At 40.2% G+C, this 24,764-nt stretch overlaps 1 protein-coding gene and 1 long non-coding RNA gene across 8 annotated transcripts in view; one reads left to right on the top strand and one right to left on the bottom strand.

Moving 5' to 3' along the window:
* znf608 (zinc finger protein 608) overlaps nucleotides 1–22,111 on the bottom strand; it is a 90,467-nt gene extending 68,356 nt beyond the window's left edge. The window contains exons 1-2 of one of the 7 annotated variants that reach the window (XM_043711892.2): nucleotides 21,388–22,111; nucleotides 18,196–19,314 (exon numbers count right to left, since the gene is read on the bottom strand). In XM_043711892.2, the coding sequence (XP_043567827.2) occupies nucleotides 18,196–19,128 (933 nt within the window). In that variant the 5' untranslated portion in view covers nucleotides 19,129–19,314; nucleotides 21,388–22,111. Of the gene's footprint in view, nucleotides 1–18,195; nucleotides 19,315–19,476; nucleotides 19,745–19,952; nucleotides 20,244–20,597; nucleotides 21,131–21,311 lie in introns of those variants that run through there. The other 6 variants (XM_043711865.2, XM_043711857.2, XM_043711873.2 and 3 more) reach the window with 6 other exon arrangements.
* LOC148151926 (uncharacterized) lies at nucleotides 20,243–23,358 on the top strand. Its single transcript, XR_015760628.1, has 2 exons — nucleotides 20,243–20,440; nucleotides 22,667–23,358. It is a non-coding gene; the product is annotated as an uncharacterized LOC148151926 (long non-coding RNA).
* Nucleotides 23,359–24,764: the final 1,406 nt, after the last annotated feature.

Consider the following 24,764-nt stretch of genomic DNA (forward strand, 5'->3'; position numbering starts at 1 on the left):
ACTTGGAATGTTGAGCACAGAAAAGCATAAACTGTAGCCAAAGGGTGAGCATTGAAGAAAAGAACGAAAAAAATCGAATGCTTTATTCTTCATAGCATGCAGTTACATAATTGTTTCCAAAAACAGGCCCTCACATTTTACATATTAAGGTGTGATTTTTAATTCCTTTTTCAACAGGAAAACAATACAATTTTCCTCCCTAATTAACGGTGACAATCTCGAAAAAATACACATCTCAAAATAGTGCAGTACCAAGTTTCATTATCAGGTAATTAATTATGGAAAAACATAAACAATTTTTCATTAAAAGGTTAGCTTTAATGACTCCCTGTCTCTTCATAGAGAGAAATGATGTATAGATTCAGTATGCTCATCATGAATAGGCGTTAAATTCGTCTTCTAACAAACAAATATTCAAACAGTGGTAAAAATGTGATCGGCAGTGCTGTTTAGTCCTTGCTTAGTAGATTGTTCTGGTATCTGTAATTAACATATGGATGCAATCTTCACATTCACTCAATTAGTCACAGACGTTGTGGGTAAGCTGAGAAAGCAAATGCTGCTCATCACAAGGATTTACAGCCACAAGCACCACACAATAAGCTCAATTCTTCCCATTATGCATGCACAGCCAGTAAGTGCAAACCATTTTTTTCTCCCTCCTCCGTCTCCTAAATGAGCACGGGTTCTGCACAAAATCTTTAAGCAATATTCTCTGTCAGAGAAAGGAATTAATTCAGAACAATAATGCCTTTCATAGCAACTGTACTCAGCACAATTAGTCCAACCAGTTTTATGTTTCCTTTAAGCTATGGAGATGCAGCAAAGCAAATGATTCACTCATGCCCACAAAAAGAACTAATATAAATGTCACCCAACACTGGAGGAAAGGATAAAAGTACATGTTTAAAAACCAACCCTTCTAAATATAACTTATTCTGGAAAAAGAAAACAAAGTGCTTCTTCTGAAAGATGGTTCACGGAAAATGGAAAATCCCACACCCCACACTAATTTTCTCTCCCCTCCATGGAACCTTCTGTTCGATGCTTCTCAAGTACTCATTCTTCATTTGCAACTGCAGATTCTTAGCAACAGCAGGTTATTTCAAAAGAAAGGCATCACGGTTAAACCTGCTTCTCACCTATTGTCCACAAGTGCACACTCGCCGGTAGATTGTATTATTATCAGAACCAGAATCCTGAGGTGATATCGCTGCTCCTTGGCTGAGGAGCACTGAGGGAAACTGTGACAACAAGCATTCTCCCTGAAGTATTATCCCACTGAGATCAGGTAATTTAGCACAGAAGTGAAACAAAATCTGAAACTTTCCTAATCTGCACAACTCAGTAAAACAAGGCTTCTATTAATCCACTGAGGCCAAAGGGAGTTCCTCTTCAGATCTGCAAACTTCCTGATTCCACAAGCATTCTTGCACCTAAGCAGGCAAATCTTTTTAACATAATAGTAACAGATAAGCCCCTACTCTTTGTATTGCAATAACAAGGCCTCTCATAGCACCACTACCTTTGAACAACAAAATATTGAAACTTATGATAGAATGCACCTTTGTGTCTGTTCCCAATTTTGACTAAATATTCCTCAACATCAATTGTCTGTAGCTTGAGGAAACTTTAAGTGCAGTGTAATGTTCAATTAACCATTTTTGATTGTGGCAGCCTGCCAGGGCAGGTCTTACAACAATCACATGGTCCATTTTGTGACTAATAGCTCTTAATAATGCTCTTAATCGTTGCTGAGTTAGTACATTATTTGGCGTGGTGGGGGATGGGGAGTTGGAGGATTAGTATTGCTCAGAATTGAATCATACTCTTCCAATGGAATTTTAGTTAAAGAAAATGCTGCCATCCTATTTCAGCTTCAAAAGTTGAGGAAATTATCAAGCCCACTCTTCCTGATGATTTAATAATATTCTAGGTCTGTTTGTAGTGAACAGTGAACAGTGAACAATAAAAATACAAAAGTAATTTTATACATAATTGCTCCCATTCTATGCAGCTCCACCCAATGGACATTTGTGGTGGGGTTGTAGGAGGTGTGTGCAAGTTGATAAAAATAAGTTAAAGAGCCATACTTTTGTTTGCAAAACAGTACATTCAGTTAGTGTGTTTAATAGATGTTATAATGAAAGCGATTTCACTCAATCTGCCACAGATTCTGATGTGGACTTGTTGGGCCGAAGGGCCTGTTTTCACACTGTAAGTAATTTAATCTAATCTAATCTAATCAAATTACCGTGCGGACTAAAATATTCAAAATGAAGGTTTCTGGATAGAAATGACAGGATTTACCAAGATAAATTCATTCTTTTAAGACCTAAATCATTCTTTGCTATAACCAATGAAACTTTCAAGGAAGTTATTCTCGAAACGTGGAGTCATTTTAGCTGTTTGAGTAAATGGGAATGGTGTCAACTTTTCTATACCACCTGCCCAGACACAGAAAACAAAGTTTGTCTAAAATTTAGGGTGGACAGGTATATTTTGTAGAGGTGGGACAAGGTCTCATAATTCTTGAGGATCCATGCCATTGATGCAAATCTGGCATTAGAAAACCCCTATTCTCCCAAATCCAAATTGAAGGCTCCATCCATCTCCCTAGTATAGCGTCAACTTTAACTGGAATGGTCTTTTTGGCCCCAATACTTCTCCCAAAAGTGAAGCTCGTCATAGATGCACCACCAGATAGCCCCCAGACCCTTCTGTGCCAAATAAATCACCAAAAAGGAAACATCTTTGCTCTCAATAGAGACTCTGCCCTTTCAGAATAGGATAATTGATCATCTTCAGGATGAATCACCTTATTTGAGCAAAGTATTGGGATCAATTTGAATATCTCATCAGAACAAATGCTAGTTCTCAGCTGTTGCAAGTAAACAGCATTATTCCTGAGGTAGATTTAGAATTTCTGTGTGTACAACCCAAAATCTCATCACTATAATTCTCACCACTATAATTCAACGAGCCATGGCAAATGGGTCAGAACCTGTTTATGGTCACCCAAAAATTTTGGCTCTTTCCCGTGTGAGAATCAAGTTTCCTGCACTCGCTCAGGCCTCTCCACAATTTTTCAGAGGGATGGGGAAGGTTTCGCCTGGCCTTCTCACTCTTGTCCCAACTAAGACTCTTGAGTGGGCAATTCATGACCACGTGGGCCATTTGCAACCTAGCCTCAATTTGCAGGAAAAGATCAGGGGTAGACGGGAAGCTTGAAAAGTGACCTTACTCAGGTCCAGGTGAGGTAGGAATTGGGGTAGGGCTCCTCCATCGGCGGCATCCATCGACATTGAGTGCTCGCAGCAGATGAGGTGGGACTTCCTCAGTAGTGAAGGGCAAAACATCCATCTCCATGTATTAACACTCCCAGTGTTGTCCAGTATTGGCAGCAATACATCCTCGACCAGCTGTTCAGGTATTGGGCCAGGAAACCATCCCAATAATCCTGGTCCTGGTCTTTCGACGAGTAAACAACAAAACAATGGGTGAGCTTGTATTTCTGAACACAAAACACTGAACCTCATTGCATATTGACCTCCTCCGTTCTATCTAACATTAGAAACAGGACTCACAATGAAGTGTCATCTGCACAGTTTAATTTGGCATCATTCTGCCGAATTGACAATAGTCTTGGTGCAAACATAAAACAGAACTGCTAAAAAACCCTCACACAATATTGAAGGGCATGTCAAAAGAAGTATTGTTTACACATGTAGCATTCAAATTGTTCAATGCAGCTTAGATAGATACTACATTCATTTGCAACACCAATAACAGTGCAGTGTAATAATGATGAGTTTTACCTCTGGAAAGAAACATTTCATTCCAATTAACCGTAAAAGCATCAAAGAGAGAGCAGTGCAGCAGTGCAAAAAGCTCAGCAGTGATTCACAATACAAATTAATGCTCGCATATGGTAATTAGGCCACTGATTTATGGTGGTGCATGGTAAGTGCAACCAATTACAAAATGCAAAGTTGCAGAGGCGCTACTAATTCAGGAGAAAACTTACAGGAAGGAATTATGTTAGTTATCACTAGCAAGAAATGCATTACTGCATTTCAGTTATTGAAAAGCCTTTGAATTCCATACTTTCTTCAGTAAATGAAAAAGAATTACATAAGGCTCAAGTATTCAATGTGACTGTAAATTTAAGCGTTTGATACACAATCGTTTGGTTTCAAAATTTACAGTCCATTTCAAATTTTTATACATCATAGCCAACCTCAGCAACTGTCCAGCAACAAAAAAAGAATGATCACACCACATAAGCATAGCCTGGTCCAACAGCTATTCACAAAATGTCAAGCACGGCAAATTAATCGCTTCAGATCCTAGCTACCCATTAATACAGGTCACTAATTAATTAGGGTGCTGGAACAATGGCAGATTTACAGCATATAACGTTTTCTCCAAAAAAAAGTTCAAATCAAAACTCGAGGATTTACTTTAATTTAATGGAACAATTTTTTGTAATTGTTCCATCCGCCTCCACCTGCCCTACTCTCTCCACTGTGCTTGTAAACTCACTTTGCCAATAACTGGTGCCCAACAGCTAGAAGCAGCTTGGCTTGACAAGTTTTCGTCAGCTTCTGAAGGTACTCTGTCATTGCCCATCCCCCACGCTTTGTTCTCCTGAAAGCACTTACTGTGCAATGAAGAATTGCCTTTACCCATTAAGAATGTATTTTGTCTTCTGTTTTGACTAGAGTACGGGGTGAAGAGGCACAGACTAGAGACACCTGAACAGAAATTAGGAATGCTATTGCATTTCCAGCCCAACTGCATCCAATTCTATCTCCTCCTCAGCCTCATTTCAAACAACATTTGGCTAACAAATTGGACCTTCTCTCTATAAACAAATGATCTTGCTCTACAATTAAGCCATTCATACACTTCTCTTCAGTTGGCCCTCATCCAACTGCAAGCTCATTGGCTCTGTTATAATTTAGTGTGGTTAAAAAGGCAATAAAGCAAATTTCAGCTTCATATGACTGTATATGATAAGGACAGCATCATCAAGCTGACAGAGTAATGACTGTGATTGTCTTGATTACTTAACCCTTTGCCTTCCAAACACCTTTTTGACAAAGACGATCATTTCCCTGACAATAAAATTCTGAGGCACCCATCTTATTAAATATCTATTTTTTATCAGTACAAATGTTCTAGCCTGTTAGTTAACTAATATGCGGGTTTACCATCCATTATCAACAGCAGGTTTTGCTCCTAGATTATTTATTAGCAAAGTGAAATCTCGATGTTGCTGCATATTTAAAACATAAATTTAAGCTTTAGGTATATGCGTACAACGTAAGAATTATACCTGCAGTACAAGCATTTACATAAGTATCCTGCCTTTAATTATTTTACACTTCGAAATGATGAGTTTATTTGGCCTGTCCACGTCCAGATTTGCATCAAAAATCTATCTCTGAAATCGCCACCCTCTCCCTACTTTGATGACATCTCTGCAGATGTGGGATCAACCTGAAATTCTATCTGATCTTGAACCAAACACCCAATCTCACCATCATCAAGAATGCCTCATTTAACCCCCAAGTCATGACTCACCTCTGCCCCATCTCAGCCCATCTACCACTGAAACTGACAACAAGTGACACAAATTCATTGGGGGGAGGGTGGGGGGGGGGAATGCTTGGCCCCTGGAACAAACATTGGTTTCCTTCGCAGCCATAACCCATGGTGGCCAGGCTGAACTGGCTAACTGAAGGACATGCACCTCTCGCTTGGGAGTGGGAGATGGTGGGAGGAGTCTCACTCTTGGCAGCTGGCACCCTATCACTCCATCACTCCTGGTAGTACCAGAGCTCAATAACAGACACTGCCAGGATTGTAGGAAAAGGAGCATGCCTACCATGGTTTACAGTGGTAGGCATTTCTAGACTCCAGGGAAGGACAGGTCATGGCAAGTAGGTGCCATGTTCTGTCAGGCTGGCAGACTGGAATGAAGAGCAGGGTGGTATCTTAGTAGAGTGACCCTGATGCACACAGTTTTCCTGTCTCCTCCCCGAGTGTGATGACCCACTTCCTTTCTGCCTTTGTGATGTTTAAAAATGGGCTGCCTACTCCTGTCTTTTAACAAGTTCGATTTCCCCTTCATTACTCACTTACATATGGTGGGTGAGCTGCTCATTCCAGCACCTGACCATCTTCCATTTTGAGGGATGGGCAGGAATGTAGTGGCTTGGTGCACCCGCCCTATTTTACATGCAAACCCACCCTCCTTGAAATTACACCCAGTAAGGCTGTTTAATGTTCAGCTCTGTATCCCTGCAACCTTCAGACATGACCATTCCAGTATTATTCTGATTGGTACTGGAAACAAAAAAAACCCACAGCAGGTCAAGCAGCATATATGGAGAGAGAGAGCAAGCTAACATTTCAAGTGTAGATGACTCTTCATCAGAGTCTTATTCTGATTGATCTCTGATCCTCCATATGCTTTACTAATCCAAACTGTTGCTGCTCATAACTAAGCCCAATTCATGCAAAAACCCCTATTCTTGCAGTTCTATAATCAATCTAAGGCAAAAAATTAAAGATGAGCAACTTTGCATTTCAACCACACCATTGCGTCCACCCCAACCCAGCCAGCTCTATATCCTTCTTCAGCAAAACTCCCTCTAAATTCTCTGTTCATTTACATTCTCCACATATGTCCCCATCACCTCCATTTGCCCTAGTATTGGGGGCCATGCTTTGAATCCATGCTCAGGACCTTTCTCCCTAACTAATGCACATCCCAATTCATTGATATGATCATTGTATCAGTGCTGCAAGCATTGTACTAAGAGCAAAAATTAAAATAAACTTCAGTGTTGTGATAATCTTGTACACCACATTTATTGATCCAAGGGAACACCCCTGAGGTTCAATATACATTGTGCTGCCCTGGACCCTTGAATGTTTGCACTGCTCATGATTTATGAATGTCTTCGGCAGAAGCTGTAAACAGCAAAGCCAATGACAGTAAAGAAGATGGCAGTGGGAAGCAAAAAACTGACAGCTTTAAAAAGCCAGAGGCAATTTAAGTGCCCAGGGACTGGAATTAAAAATGTTACACTAATCACACATGACTTCTCCCATTACAGAATAATAATAACTCAGTTTATTTTGCTTTCGGTATTTTAGTAAAATGAAATATGCCATCCATTTACCTCCTGATAAAACAAAGTAATCTTTCACTAGCTAACCTCTAATTTTAAGAATACGATCTCATCTTTGGAACACTGTTAGCTTTAAATTTATCAATACAGGTCTCCCTTGGCTTTTAAACGCAACCAACATTTTACAACTGAAACTGCCTAATTACAATGTTCATCTGCATGTATGCCTTCTAGAGTTAACTATTTTTGCTACGTACCAAGTTCCCTTCTACCTTTTGACAAGATTCTATTTAATGTTAAGAATCCTGATCTTTAAAGCTTAATTTCCAAGAATTAAGGTGGAAACAGAATTGTTACAGAGAGAAGTGAGAAATACTTAAGTCCACAAAGAAATTGCTGCATGCACACTCATTGGCTGATTTTCAATTTTCAAAACAAAACCACTAATTTCACAAATGTTTGTGCAACCGCAGTAATAGCCATTCCACCTTTCCTAGTCTATCAGGTGTCTCTGTACTATTGTTTCACACTAGTTTGTCTACAATTATTTCCGATTCTTCATTTTCCTTATTCAGTTTGTACAACTGTGTTGCTTCCTAAATCAAAGCTGGATATAGGCCTTCTGAATAGAGCAAAATATTATCCAGAACAATTCATTTCTTTAGTAAAGGACTTCCGTGCTAACATTGAAATTGTCTCCTGACATTCGCGTTCTTTGCAACTAATCGTTTGCAACAATGGTACGCCGTAACTTTATTCACCAGGAAGTTGAACAGCTCCCTTTGTGCATTAGTAATATATTATTTTACAACAGGAGATTGGGCAGTGAAAGATCAAGGCTGAAGATGAAAATGGAAGAGAGGGATGGGTCTTTTGAAGCCCTTTTGACATTGCCTTACAAAGGCAAGATTGTCCAAAATCAACGCGTGCAAGACAAAGAAAGAATCAACGTTGCAAGTAAGGAAAGGAGACCAGATTTATTTATTCACAATGAATGTATGAAGAAAATTAATCTAATAAGGGTTGCCGCCAGAATTAAAAGTACACAGGCATTCTCCAAGATACAAAGACTGAAAGAGCTTGCAGAGAATGCTAATGTCAGCAAGGAGAGTTCTTACAGAGGAAACAGATTGTATAGGATAATATAGCGATGGTGTAATGGAAACAGCTGCTTGCTTTATATTCCGCTGTCTGGCATCTGCTACAGCATCATGGGAAAGGCTGGTTTAGAATTTCGACAGCAAATGTAAATTCAGACAACTAGCCAAACAGCAGGATGCAGAATGGGCAAGGAGAGTAGGGTCAACTTTTTAGAAACTCAGATTGAAATAATGAGAAAACAGATTCCAGTCAAGCTTGACTTCTGAGTACTGGGAAACATTACTAGAAAGCTGTAGATTTAGATAAAATATCCCATCGGGTTTGGGTGTCATGTCTGGACAGTAACAATTAATAATGACAAAGAAATATACAGGAGACTTAAATACTGCATATTATTTCTCCCTAGCCTCTGCTTTTCTATTTAGGGTATAGTAGAGGCCTGCATAAAAATTTGATGAAATGCTTCACCTGTCAATGCAAATCCATTTAGACAATATTCAATGCTAAATGCACCGCATGCGAAAACTTCAGGAGAAAGTTGAAAAAAATTAAATACATCCTTTGATAAAGCTAAACCAGTACAAAGCCATCTGGTTCTATTAGGGTCAAATTTGAGAGGGCAAAAAAAAACAAATTTATTAAGATGCTTACCCAGTGTCTTTGAGGAAGCATGTCCTTGTACAGTCAGGAATGGGATTTTTCAGCCTCTTACTCATTGAAAACATACTTCTTGTTCAACATCCGTTTAAACAGTTGGAAAAAGGTTTCACATCAAATGGCTTAATTGTCTCTCATTTATTTAATAAAGTGTAAAATATGAACTGGAAATGTGAGAAATTGAAGAGGAAACACCTAGATCCATTTTTTTACATGAAACATCCTCTCTAAATTAAACGCAAATGCTGAGTTCTTGACTGTATTTCTAACTGCAGTGAAGCTCAACTTCGAAACACAGAGTATAATAGTCTCAATCTCTCCATTTGTCAAGGGACCACTAACCATTCTGGTCTTTAACAAAGCAACTTTTAAAAAGTTAAACAGCAACAGAGCTCATTTAACTTCATATGAAACAGTAAACAATGGCAAAATATCTATCTAGAGTGTATTCTACAATCTGTTTTCCAGTAATCTAAACTACAGATTTTTATATGTTTTATTATTTCTATTAAACCTTTTGTGTGGTAAAATAAAGGTTCCTTTCTAAATTAACATTTAAACATTGCCCAATGTTAGAAAAATTGAACAATTTAGTTAAAACCTTGAACAGATACAATTCACATCCCCTGCTAAACCTACTAATGGAACAGCAATTCTGACATGTGACCCCAGAGAAATGCATCACCCCTCCCCTCACGAATCTGCTTTTAGCTCCCAAAAAATGATACAAACAGCCCTATTGTCAGCCAATCCACATTTAATCCATGCATTAATGTCTGAATAGTTTTACAACCTTTCATTCAAATGCAAAGGCTTTGTTCAACTTGCCAAGACCATTTAGTTTGGATTAAAGGGAAAAAAGCAACAGACACACTGCACTAAAAACCATCATGGACACAAAGCAGCCTTTGGTTATTACTGCTGTCCTTCTACTTTAATACCCTTTAGTGGCAAATTATCACTTGGCCTGATCTTCTGTTCTTCACTAACAAAGGTTATCCAATTTGAAGATCTCGCCCCAGTTAATGTTCCAAGCTGCTGAATTAAAATCCTGGTTCAAGCAGCTATTTAACCTGCTGAATAAGCTTTTCGGGCACATTTTTCACAATGCGTAAATTGAGTTTCCTTTCAAAAAGTAGGATATATGACTTTCAGCTGGTCAAAAGCACACATGCACAGAGTTTCATTCTGCTTTTTCATTCTCCATACGGAGCTGCAGTGTGGAAGAAAGGAAGAGAAAGAAAATGTACAACCTACCACAGTATACATTTTGAACAACCTCAAACAATTCCATCACTTTTTTGGGAAACACAGAGATTGTCCATGTGACAAAATGCTATACCGTAAATCATGTATTATGTTAACTTAAAATGATAGTGAAAGTTGGATTTGACATTTTAATAGATTACCACTGTTGTACTTGAAAACTTGACAGATTTTATTTTACTTGTGGAGTCAATCTCTGTACATACAGATACTTTCAGCCTATGGCTTTCAATAAGGATTGGAGAGTTTGTGTTTGTCAGGGTTTATCTAAGCTCAAGGACGAGCTTTATGCTTAGCTGGCTGCAAGATTTGATTACACAGATGGATTTCCTATCTCACTTCCATGCTACTTCATTTTAGATCCTGTGTTCAACTAAAACTCTACAATCAGGGTCATCTTCTGCTACTGACAAGTAACAGATTCCACTGAGAGTGAAAACATATGAGAAAAACACAAAACTCTAATTTCTCATTGTTTATACAATGAGATCTACACATATCAGATACCCTGAAAAAAAATCAGAATATGTTTATTTTTAAAAACTGCAAAGTCCAAATCTTTCCAGCCCATATATATGTGTGATACAAATAGTAGTCATTGCGCCAAAGTGGGTGTTATCTTAACAATATTATTTTTGCTTTTTGAAAAACACATCAAGCTGTAGAGAACAAAATGACCTGAAATATTTTCTTTTTCAAAGAGATGTAGACCACCACAGAGAAAAAAAAATCTTTCCTAAAATGATTCAGGATAAATTGAAATTAAGAATGTCATTGCTGTGATTTGACATCCATATGAAAACACACCATTATGCTTCTAATTACCTTGACCCACATGGGAAAAGCAGGAATGCATTATGCGCTAATGATCACAACTAGAGGTCCTGCCTTTTCTTTTGCAAGGAACGGGGAAGATCCTCCCTGCAGCTTCACTATTAACATGTCTGTTTCCTGTCAGCCCACTCAGAGATAGTGTCATTTATCTTGGAGCGGCACAAGACCAGTCATTAGCCTCAATAAAAAGACCTCGAACAAAGAACAGTGATTGCTATCCATTGCTCAGAGTCTGCAGCCAAAAAACTAATTTCTTTGGGGGATGGGGGCGTGGAGACATTGCAATGAAGTACTCACACACCAACCAGCAGCAGATTTCTCCTAATGAATGTTGATTATTGTAGATGATTTCAATAACCACATAAAACACCAGGCTTGAACATTTTAACAATCAACAGAATTTAATTTTAAACAGGAATAGAAGATGTAGGAAACAATCCAGTCAGTCAGACAGCACTGGCGGAAAAAAAGTCAGCATTCTGATGAAGAGTCCCCACCTGAAATATTAATTTGGCTGTTCTCTCCACAGATGGCAACCTTTGCAGCATTATTTGCTCTGTGATATTACGCTCTATTTCGAGTTTAGCATCGGTAATGTTTGATTAAACAAAATTTCCATGGCAAAGATCAATGAAGGTTTGTGAAATAAATAAAGATGATGTATGTGACTTGATGGAAATGAATGGCTGAAGGGGACGAAAGGTCGATTCACATTTCAGACTCCATAGTCATAGGGCTGAAGCTTACAATTTTTTTGGCAAACCACTAGTCGTGTTGGGTTTGGTGGATTGATTCTTGCTGTAAGGGTGATTGAGTTTTCTTGCCATTTATGTGAGTATCATGTCCGATTTCCATCACATCTAACGTACGCTGTTCCCACAACCCTCCATTCAGTGGCATCCCTGGTACCGACACACAATACTTATAAGGTCATTGCGCATGGGATAAACCCTGCCAACTGGGAGTTCCTGACATTTACCCCTGACATGACACACAGGGGTAATTAAATTAGGCCCTCCACCTCTTTTGCAGGCATGGTCCTGAAACTCGTAGTGGATGTGCGCTGCACAAATGGGGCCTCTTCTTGCCCCAGGACCACAAGTGGAGGCCATGACACCAGATCATTTCATGTTGAAGGACTTATGCCCTAAATGTTGATTCTCCTGATCCTTGGATACTGCCTAACCGGCTGTGCTTTTCCAGCAACACACTCTCAACTCTGATCTCCAGCATCTACAGTCCTCATTTTCTCCTACTAGATCATTCCAGTCTGCTCCAAGATTACCATCCAGGTTAAATGCCTGAAGGAATGTCCAGCACTATAGGAACAAGTTCACTGTCCTTCTTCACTCTGCCACCATAACTGCTCCAATACCTCATCCTCACTATCTCTGCTTTGGATTCACCTCCAACTGAGGCTCATGCCCCAACACTCTCACTAATGGATTGAATTATTTCTCTACTAACCCTCACTCACCTCAATGTGCAATACCACTCACTCTTTATGCTGCACACTCACTCACTCAGGAAAACACCAACAGTAATAGCTGTGACAGCCATTAGACAACCATACACCCACTTTCATCTTCCATGGTACCTGCCTCTCTCTTGTTTCAGAATCAAAACAGTCCTCAATAGGGTCTAGACCAGTGGTGGGAGAAAGTGAGGACTGCAGATGCTGGAGATCAGAGCTTAAAAATGTGTTGCTGGAAAAGCCTTTCTTCCTGAAGAAGGGCTTATGCCCAAAACGTCAATTCTCCTGTCCCTTTGATGCTGCCTGACCTGCTGCACTTTTCCAGCAACACATTTTTAAGCTCTAGACCAGTGGTATGCCACTATTCATTTGGCTCATTACCCCTTATCAGGAAAGGACTCTGACTCTGACTGCCTGAGCAGAGCCTAGACTAGTATGGGAGCCTGCTCTCAACTTACTATGCAGGGACCCCATGTGCGAAGTCTATACCCTTGCCTGGACCTGATGCCTACTGACACTTTGGCTTGTTTCCTGTCTTCATGCTGGCACTAAACAACACAGCACAATGGTGACAATTTGAGCATGGCATGTGTAACTGAGGTGGCAATGCACAGGAAAGCAAGGCAATGCAATGCATGGCAGGGATATTGTGGACATCCAGATGGACTCAAGAGTAAGAGAGCACTATAACAGCAAGCAAAAAGACAGAGATGCAGTCAGCCCCAGTCCATGAGGTAGCATGTGGCCCTGAGCACAAAGTATCCCTACTGCAGCATCACTGTAATGGTTGCACTCAAGTAGAGAAGTGTCCTATAGGTGGATTAGAGATGTGCCACGAGGGTTTAAAGAGGCTGGTGCTCATGTAGGACGTCACTGTGTATGTGTGGATGGTACCCCTGGGCAATGATCGAGATGTTGGCATCATGTCCAACAAGGATGGCCTTTGGAACAAGCAGCAAGTTGAACCCACCAAGAACCTGCCCTGGTTTCCACGTCAAGATTTTCCGACTCAATGGCGGTGAGGTTTTTTTTCATTCATTCACAGGATGTGGAGGTCACTGGCCAGGCCAGAATTTGCTGCCCAACCCTAATTTTCTTGGAGGGCAGTTAAAAGTCAGTCACACTGCTGTGAGTCTGGAGCCACATGTCAACCAGAACCAGGTAAGAGCAGCAATTTCCTTCCCTAAAAGACATTAGTGAACCAGGTGGGCTTTTCCCAACAATCAGCAGTGGATTAATGAATAAAAGCAGAAATTGCTGGAAAAGCGCAGCAGGTCTGGCATCATCTGCGAAGAGAAATCAGAGTTAACCTTTGGGATTTCTCAGAAGCAAAGCATTAACCCTGATTTCTCTTCACAGATGCTGCTCGAACTGCTGAGCATTCCCAGCAACTTCTGCTTTTGTTTCTGATTTATAGCATCTGCAGTTATTTTGGCAATGGATCACGATCATTATGAGACTCCAGATATTATTGACTTCAACTTTCATTGAAAATTCCAGCATTTACCATGGCAGGATTTGAACCTAGGTCCGGAGAACACTAGCTGGGTCAATGGATTAATCACCCAGTAACAATACCATTAGGCCACTTCCTTCCCCTGTATGATTAGTTAAGATCACAACCCATGGCAGGTTGGACTGATAGCAAAGGGTTGAACAAGCAATAACAAACATCAATTGAGAACTCAACCCGGCCTAACAAGGTCTCACCACACCACTTGAAAAAAGCATATAAGATGAGCTAAGATGACCTCGATGTCCAGGTGGATCTTGCTGAACACCTCGCCCGATTCTGCGATCATCTCACCATAGCCCACATTGCTCAGGTACCACCAATCGCACATGAATAGCTGTGTCCTTATACCACAAAAGGTCCATAGCATTTAAAGAATACACAAATATTTCTTCTCCCAGAAGACCTGGGTGACTTACTTTCCCCTAACAGTCCTCAGAAACCTGTAACTAAAACTTGGGAGCTTCAATTTTGGTTAATGAAAAGGTGTGCATTTGTATAGAGCCTCTTATGATCTCAGGAGATCCTTAGGCATTTCACAGCCCACCTATGTACGATACTCCCTGCCGTAACATATCAAAATAACTATTATGGCATAAATATTAAATTCATAAAATTGCACTTTACAATACGTTTTGATGGTCTCCTTTTAAAATTATGTGTAACGGTATGATTTTTGAAAGCATACCACCTTGCAAATAAAATTTTAAAAACAGCTTATTAGCAAAAAAAAATCTATAGCAACTTTGGTCTCACAGATCTTGGGAGGTCACAAGTTCGTCTAGAAGATTCTCAGCAGTCAAAGGCCACCAGCTCATTCACCCCTTCCGAAAAGCTCTGGTCACACTATTCAAAGTTACAAAGCATTAAGTAGACTGAAGAGTTTTTTGTTCTACAAGTACTCGTGCTAGTTGTGGTACCATTCACCAGCCAAATCTCTTCTTGCAGAGTTTCGAGTCAGCTTTTAAACCGCTCACATTCAACAAATCTGTCCTTTGTTTTCTTCATTAACGACTGCTTACCACTTACAGTCCTTTGCTACAGACTGTAACAGACAAGTAACAGCAGTATACAAAGAACAGGAAGGTAAATGTATGTTTCAATCAATTAATCAGCAGGAACAAAGTCTAGCACAAAAGGCACAGTAGAAAATATGCTTCTGGCTGTAACTTGCTCTCAATACTATTCCTTTCCATTTATTGGTCTAATGCAGCTAAAAAATAGTTGCTAGCATTAATGTATGTCAAGTCATTTGTGAATGCAATTCTCAGCTGTGAAATGTATCATTGCATCACTTTCAAAGGGTGACAAATTCCACCCTGAGATATTAACAAGCCTTATGAGAACTCTCAAGCCTGCACTCGCAGCATGTTTTTTACAGTCAACTGTCAGTCCCAGTTAGAAAACTACAATGTGGTGTTTAAAACTGGTTTGGTTTTTCAGTTGTGCTCTATATTCCAGTAACATACTTTAACAATTAAATTAATTAATCTAGCGAGTGATTGTTCACATCTTTAATGTCCTACCTCAAGCAAATAAAATACATAATTCTATTTCATTGACTGGATAAATGAAAGTGCAAACTTTTATTTACTTCTGGTGAAGGACTGGGTATTGGCAAGCCTTTATTAGCTAATCCTATATTAGAAGGATTTTGCCAACTACTAGGAGTGGTTACTGGTCCTGCCAAGTCTACTTAAATCAGACATGTTAGCAACAGCTAAACCACAAAAATGGGCTACATAGAAATAGCTCAAACAACTCAAATTATAGGCTGCTTTTTACTTGAGCAATACTTGGAGGGAGTGGCAGGTTTTACAACATACTTGTGGTTTTATGCATAAAAGGCATGCAGAAACAGAGTCACAAAAATAATTAGTTTTAATAGGTTCCAATTTATCATGTTTTACATGACTAACTGCAGCAAACGAATAGAATAAACAGACCAAGAATAAACCTGCAAACACATTGCAGAGATTAACCAATGACTATAACTCATAAGAATTTAGCTTATACATTTAGCAACCTGCTACTCACACAAGTTTAGTTGGACACATTTCTCTTCAACCTCATTTAAACCAGACGAACGTATAAACGTATAAATATTTCACAGCTTGTTACAATACGGTTTAACAAAACGTGCCTTCACCTTTCAAATAAATAACAAGTACAAGACACAAATGTATACTTTAAAAGCACAGGTTATGTATCAGTACCATTTCATTTCCTTCGAGTCATATATTGTGTATGCTGCAGATTTAAATTTGAATGATCTCTGGAGCAGTCAAAAGGAAAACAGGCTGTGCTAGAATGAATAGAATGTGCTTGTCAATTATATCTGGGAAGAATCAAGACAAGCAAGTGGCAGTTCGATACTGGACATTTTTGTGTATGACCCACTGACTGAATATCAGCAGGCACTGGTTTTGAACACTGATTTGATTGTTTTGAGGAATAGACACACTAAAACATTTTCCCCAGGAGACTATTTGAGGTATAAATAAGGGAGAAATAAGAGGAGTGAAAGCACACCACTCTAATCTCTGTTGCCATGACACCTGCCTCTAGGATTTGAAAATGTACAGATTGCCTGCTAAACAAAACTGTTGAATCTGAACATTTGGCTGAAAGATTAAAAACGCTTGGGGGTGCAGGGAGCAATGCTTTCTGCATTCTACACAGCCAGCGAATTCAATCAAATGGTCTTGAAACTTTAACCACAGTCATTGTGAAGAACAGATTAGAGCAAGTTATCTTGATATTTAAAACAGATTAAAACGGCTCCCAATTTGCAGTCTGCTGGAGACCAAAATAAAACGATTTGATTGGGGAGTTGTCATGCATGTCAAACAGTTTGCCAATCTCTCCTTCATTCTGAATCTGTTTAGATATCCTTCTCATGACTAATAGACTATGGAACATTAGCCTCTGCACCTTACTTTTAAATCTTTATTAACATCTCAAATGTCTCCTTGAAACTGTTCCACCAGTAATAAAATTAATCAAATAAAATACCGTTTTTCAAGCCAACCAATCTTGCTTCTGTCTAAAGTTTCCAACAGTAGTATCAGCAGAATTGCAAAGGTCACCACCTCTACAAGCTAGGAATTCACTTTATTATACACAGGAACAAAATTCTCTCTGACACAACTGACCAATTCCCATTACAGGGAATCTATTTATTGAGTCTAATGGCAAGGAAAAGGCTGAAAAGTGGACTACAAGGTACCCGACAAATTATATTAAAAGGAAGTAATTATTCTGAAAGCACTCATCTTCTTATGTTTTCTTCACTTAAACTCATGCATCACAAAAGCTTCATTGTTCATAACAATGCAAAGCAGTTTTAGAGCCTTGATCTAAACATGCCTATTAAAAATAAGAAACTTGCAGAACTTATTCAGGAATAGTGAGGGCATAGTTTGTAAAACTGTTACCTTCACTAAGTGTCTTTTCACTTAAAATAGCACAATTCCAATGACACTTCCCATCACCACCACACCCTCCCAACCCCAATAATTATCCAGCAAACAATGGATCAGAGCCTACTGAGAAACTCCATAGTATTTGGATAATCACCAACATATCAAAAGCCAGGTTGCATACTAACAATGGAAGCAAAGGCCAAACTTCCTTTTCACACTACATCTACAAAACCCATGTTAGCAAAATGTCAGGCATCATATCGACCATCTCTGCATCCCAAGAAGGCAAGGTTAGTTCAGCTTTTATGAAGACGTTTACTGTTGTATTTGATTACAAAGCACCTCCCCCATCCTTCAGGCAAATAGTAGTGATTACAATAACCTCATTTCTCTCCAGCTGCGGCTGTGATTCCGTTGTTTATGTATATGTATAACCATAACACCAGCCTGTTACTTAAAAAAAGCGAAAATGTTGACGTTCTCACTTATTCATGCTTACCAAAAAAAGCTGCACCATAATTGTTATTGCAAAAATGCATTATAATTTGATGTGTTTGGGACACTTGTTAAGGAATGCAACCGCAAAGTATTTTATACCTCCAACCACACTAAAATTGGCGGATGGGTCGAATTGAAACATCAAAAATATTGTCCTGATATTTAAGTCAGCCATGGGAGATTCTCAGTTTAGTGCAGCAATCATATCACATGGAACAAAGCAATCATTTTAAAAAAAACAAAGAAATCATCAATAACTTTTTTTTAAAAAGTGCAAATTACCTTATCAGTTTTCAACTTCTTGATGGGTCGGACACTCTCCTCGTCATGCTCTTCATCATCCTTTTTCAGAACGACAGGGTTGCTCAGTATTCCTGACTCCAGAGTGGTTTTAATGTCCGGGATACGGGCTGTGGGCTCCCCGCAGCACTGTAAGGAGCTGCTGCCGCTTTTGGCACCGAAATTAAAGAGATGGGCAGCGGGTGTCACGGGCGCTGACATCGGGTGCTGTCCAGGGTGCACCCCCACCTCCTGCTTATTGCCATCCTTGCGAGACCTGGCAGCCTCCTTATCCCGCTTCGAGCCTCCCCTGCCCGTGCCCTTGCCCGCTTTCTCCTCTTTGTTTTTAGTGCAATTGCCAAGGGCAGTGTTATTATTAATGTTATTGTTATTATTGTTGCAACCAGCGCTACCGCTGCCGCTGTTGCTGCTGCTGCTGCTGCTCACTGTTTGACCCAGGGCTGAATTCATGCCAGAAACCTCTCCAGGGCGCCCTTGAACTTCCTGCCTCTTGCCAGCACTGCTAATTTCAGGAATCCCATACAGTGCGGCGGAGGAGAGAGATTTATTAGCATCCTTGGAAGTTTTGCTTCTTTTCACTTTGGATTTGCCAGTCTCCTTGTGGGGATTGCCAGGGGGAGGCTGGACCGAAGAGGAGGTGAATTTGAGGCTCTCAGAAAGGGCTGAAGCTGCTGTGACACTGGCCCCGCAGTCCTTGCTGCTGCTGCTGCTGCTGCCACTGCCCGGGGCTGCAATGCCGCCGCTGCTCGAACTCGAGTTATTCATCTCCAATTTCTGCCTGTCTTTCTCCAGATCCGCGTCTAGATCGATGATCAGATTCCCCACTCCGATCTCCCAGTCATCGCCACTGTCGTAAGTATCAACCGCGTTTGAATCAACACCTTTACTCGTAGCAATGGAACTGTTCACTGACATCCTGAAGATGGGATCGCTTGGATAAAAACTGGATGAACTTCGCTGCTTTGGATGTGGGAGGACATTCGCTTCTCCGCCACGTGTTTCAACCCTCTCATGTGTTTATTTTATACAGAAAGAGACAGAGAGATAGATATTTCCCTTATTTTCGACTCACACGATCCACACGCACGAATAAATTACTTCCTGCAAAAAGATAAAACTAATGAATCGGTTGTTGGGTGAGACTAACATTTTGCTTTCTTTCCTCACTCTTTTTTCAGCGAGTGAGTCTGATTTGAATTTCCCAATATTAAAAGACAATCCGATTACATGGCTTTAAAAGAATATATATATATAGGTCCTTACAGTCGCCCTGTTTCATTGTTGACCTTTGTAATTTCACACCAACCCAAATGAGAGAGGATAACCAAACAAAAAAACACATAAAAGAACATACGGTGGGGGGGGGCAAAAAAAGACACAGACTTGATTTTTTTCTTTTGCCAAACACGAACATCTGAGAAAGTTATCATGGTGCAAAAGAGACGCGTTTAAAAACATTGCTGGAAATGGATCACCGCCCGTTCGCGCTCCATGAGCTCTGCACCAAGGTGGCCTCAGTGACCGCAAATGAGGTTGTTTGACAAAGATCAGTGTAACCATTCAAAGTCTGAAAAGCATGCATCATGGGTAGCTGCAACTCTTACCTTCAAATCATTCAAACATCTCTTCCCCGCATTAAACCCCCTCCCCACACACACAAAAAAAATTGCAACATTTCCCCATACATCACCATGCTGCACAACTTGTGCTAATATCAGAATGGAAGAAACATTATAAACCTCATCGCCAAGTCAATGTTTCACTTCGATCCCCTCCTCCTCCTTTCTCCTGGCACACAATCCGGATTCCGTGCCTTTTCCCAGCACGAAAAAAAATTAAAGTCCACACTCGCGTCCCGAGCAACAATAGCCACATGCATGGGGGTATACATTGATTTCTTTTTTTCAAGAAAAAGATTTGATATACAGGTCCAAAAATAAAAAAAAAATAAAGTTTCCAAACTTCACATTCCGCCTTAACCGCACACTTTTGGAAACATCGTGATCAGTAAATGATTATAGCACACAGAGAAAAGAAAGGAAAACTACAAGCGTCCGGTTGAAAGAAGACAGAATGTGCTAACCCTGGGATAAATTAGGGAAGGGTAAAAAAAACCAGCAGAAACCTGGACTGGATTACACATTTTGTCCGGACGTGGCACCATCGTCTCTCAAAACAGTGTCAAACATACAAATTAAGCGAGGAAACGACGCCAGTCAATCATGTGGTAATTTCATAATCGACAGCTTCAAATACAACAAGACGAGGACAGGGGGAGAAGGAAAAGGGGGTGGGAGGGGTGCTGGGGAGAGGAGGAAGGAGTGAAAAAAAATCTTATATCACCAGCACCGGTTTGTTGCAAACGTTGACGATTGTCTGCTTACCATTTTTTTTGTCATCTTGTACTCGGATTAGGAGCTACACAGTTTAATTAGCTGGCGTTTAGAGCTAAAAGCTGTAATGAATTGTTGATGGATTTAAAGGGGGAGGTTTCAACAACCAACCATCTAAAAGCAGCTATTTTGTTACTGTTCGAGCTTCAATCACGTGAATCCAAGATTCCCTGTAGCTTGACGTGAGAACAAAAATCGGTGACAAGCGTATCAGAAAACTGATCTCGCCTTAGAGAGAAACAAAATCGGGGAAAACTTCAAATCTGTAATTTTGATCGAGGGAAGGAGGGGGGTCAAATCTCTTAGGGAGCTCTTATCGCCTGGGTGAGATTAAACACAAATCTTCAGAACACGCTGCACGTTCTTCTCATATCAGCAATAAAAAAGGGGAGGGGAAGCGTTCGTGATCGACAGTTGTAAATGCTTATTAAAGTCAACTTCAGCAAAAAAAAACTTGCAGCTATTTACAAGCTCAAGTTAGCACGGTAGGTGTCACGAGGGACTAACAGCCAAATTTGTTTCCTCTTTTAAAAACCGTGGAAGTAAACCCAAAAAAAAGGAAACAGCACCCGGACACAATTTTCAAATCAACAAGATGAATCAAAACTCTTATCGTATTCAGTAATCTCCTCGAGTTTGTTCAAAATTGGGGACAGGGAGTAAAGTTTTATTTTTTACAAAAAAAGAACTTTGAAAAGCGCTTACTTGTCTTGCCAAAAGAGACGGTTGTCTGGTGGAATTGGTAAAACTTCACACTCAGGTTATTGCACAATGTACTTACGATCGGTATTGGTTCGGTTTTGCCCTGGTCTTCGTGTGATATGAAAATGCATTTGTTTGTTTTACATCAAGTGCTGTGCTAATGTGACTGCCTGTTCTATACCACTGTGGCTGTATGGCGATGTGTGCTCGCTGGGTGGATTGGCTTGTCCTCGCAGTGTCTGTGTTTTTTTTTGAGTGGATTAGCTTGTCCTTGCAGTGTCTGTGTGGATTGGTTTGTCCTCACATTGCCTGTGCTTTTCTGGGTGGATTGGCTTGTCCTCGCAGTGTCTGTGTGTTTTGCTGGCTGAACATTAGTGTCTGTGCACCAGACCCGGCTCTCTCCTTTGTTTCACAGACATTCGCCCTGCAGCCACTCAGAGCGCAGCTTTTATGAAACTGAGCTCAATCATTGGCTGCGCGTTTTCCCATCTCTGTGTATGTGTGTGTGTGAGAGAGAGGAGCTGAGCTTCCAGCGCAAGAGTCAAGTCAGTCCCTGTGTGTCAAAGGAGCTTCCAACAGAGTCAGCACTAGAGCATTCAACTCTCAGCAGTTGAGCGTTTAGCTAGCAGCGCCTGCAAAAATCAGACACTTTCACCCTTGTCTCGTTAAAGCCCTGATCAGGTAGCAGTACCTTAATCAAGCACCCAGCTGAACCAGATCCAAGAAACGTTGGGCCCACTGAGCATAAAACAAATAGTTACATTGACTTTCTGCTTCATCCAGAACATTATACGACGGAAGGCACACATTTAGATTTTCTTCAGCCCTCATCCAGAACGCTTAGGTCATGGGATTTAGATATGCAGTAAAATGTAACCACCATCCAGATAATTTATATCATGCCTATTTACAGTTATAGCGATCTGTCCTTAACCAGAAATTACTTTCTTGTTCACCCAGAAAATACAGATTGAAGACAATATTTAGACTAATAGTCTTTGCAGCACCCCAACCAAAACGATAGCCCACCACTTTACTAAACATTATACTATCAAACATTGAACTTTAAAATCAGAAAGGACATCACTTTTCCTTGTATGCGGCACGTTTTTCAAAACATCTTTATCCGGAGTGTTTTAAAAGCACGACAGCTGGAAGCATTCACTCTAATCTTTATAGAATGGTTTCCCTCTGTGGTGTTTGTGTTGTCCCTAAATTAAACATGTAAGAATTTTTGCTCTGCCAATGTATTTTAATTGTTCAGCAATTACAAGGGAACAGCGGTATCTTTGAAGAACAGTGACATTGAATTTTTAAAAAAAGTTTAAGATACGCGGACTCTTGTTCTATTACCTCAGGCCAAGCAAGATGGATATTTTGCAGTGAAAAGATTATAAAATGCCTACAGTGTGGAAGCAGGCCATTCGGCCCATCTCCCCTCCGAAGAGCATCCCATCCACCCCATCCCTGGAATCGTGCATTTCTCATGGCTAATCCACCTAACCTGCATATTTTTGGACTGTGGGAGGAAACCGGAGGAAACCCAAGCAGACACGGGGAGAATGTGCAAACTCCACATAGACGGTCGCCCGAGGGTGGCATTAATGATGTTAGAGGCGATTTGCAGCACTCCTTAAAATAAAGCTTTCCATGTCTTTTTTTTTCTTGTGCGCCAGATTTTATAGTGTGCCCATATATGGCGATTTTGTTTACATCTGTGGATGTTCCTGTGCGTGTCTGTGTTTGTGTATATGTCCAGAAAATTATTGTATGTTATGTCTGGGAATTATTTATACGACCTGTGGATGGTGTTTGTGTGCACATTATGTCGGTTGTCATAGCTGTATCTACTTGTGTGTATGCGTTATATTTTACATTTAAGCATACTTAAGCATCTTGGCGTGTGTCTCTCTGTAGCATATGACTTGAGTGTAGTGCATGGTGTCTTACTCTCTGGTGGATGCCTTGCATGATTTTTATGCAGACCTCTGTCATGTCATTTAGATGTGTTTGAATTTCGATTATAAAACGTGCATGATTATAAAACGTGTCAATTGTGTCTATCAATGCGAATCTTTCCGTTTTTATTTTTTCTCTGTATTTCTACCAATGTGCATGTTCACGTGTGCCCATTCCTTTTCGATACGTATCTAAATGGAAGTCTTCTCTGGCACAAAGACTAATCTGTCTGAAATTCACAAACCAGAGTCAGATCTGAAGTTATCCTGGTTTGATGCGGCTGGGCAACTCCCAGATTTGATCAATGGATAGGCGCCTGGTCTGTGCAGTCTGTGTTGTGTAGTGTCTGCAGCATATAATCTGTGGTATGGTGTGTGTTTACTGCATGTGTGGCAAGTGAACCGTATGGCGAATGGTGTTTCTCTGACGACGGCTTGTGTGTTTATTCCTCTTTGCTATTTGTCCTTGCCCTTAGAGCCCCCTCCCCCCAACCGATAACACATGGGAAATAATATTTGCAGAGCAAACGTTTGCCCGAGTACAGAACATGCAACAAGAAGCTTTTCAATGCGAATGCCCAACAATCAATGTTGCCTCTTTGGGGGCAGGGTGTTAAAATATTATGTCGCATTTGGCAGCGATCACCCTAAGTCTCTGCAACCGAAAGTCAGCCCGTGTTTAGCTGAAGAGCAACCTTCATGCTTCACTCACATTTTTGCCATAAACACATTCTGCAGAGGTCGTAGTCGGTGTTTCGTAATAGCTTCTTTTTGTTGTGTGTGTGTGTGGTTGATAACAATGTTTCTGTTTGGACATGTTGAGCGTGTTTTATTTTGAGCCCGTGGCAATGCATTAAGCAGCGATCATTTCCTCATTCTTCCACTGAGTGTTTCTACAAAGGAGACTGAGTGGGGGATGGGCAGCAGCAAAGCGCACAATAACCTCACTGGCGTCTGGGAAGCCACAATCCAAAATATGTTTTAACAAGAGCCATTGCTGGTTTCTATCAATGGATCATTCCTGTTTGCTCTGATTCATTTATGTATCTTGCTTGCTACAACAAAATCCTTTCAAGAGGTTTCACCCTTTAAAATGATAGAAATGAAAGTTTAATATTTGCCTAGCCAATGAATAGCAATGTATGATGTATATCGTGAGCATGCAGAAGTGGCACGTTATCACACGCTAAATCTTTCTTGTCTCTCAGATTATAAATAGACAATAACGATGTCAGGGACAGCCATAGGCTCTCTGTTTAATTATCCACCATACTCTTTCGTCGACCAGCATTTTTACTTATATTTTTACAATAAAACAAATTTATAAAATATTCTTATCAACACTATTTTGCTTTCTAAACAGATTCAGTTTACGTAGATACAATTACTATGGCATCTGTATATACGCCATTACAATAATTTAATTATTGTTTGTTCACATAGTTTTTAAAAATGAAATGGCGTTGTGCAACATTCATATGATCACAATGATTTGTTT

Source organism: Chiloscyllium plagiosum, unplaced genomic scaffold (assembly GCF_037043375.1).
Source record: "Chiloscyllium plagiosum isolate Xiang-an unplaced genomic scaffold, Cpla_swu_hap1 HiC_scaffold_2, whole genome shotgun sequence".
NCBI classification, from domain to species: domain Eukaryota; kingdom Metazoa; phylum Chordata; class Chondrichthyes; order Orectolobiformes; family Hemiscylliidae; genus Chiloscyllium; species Chiloscyllium plagiosum.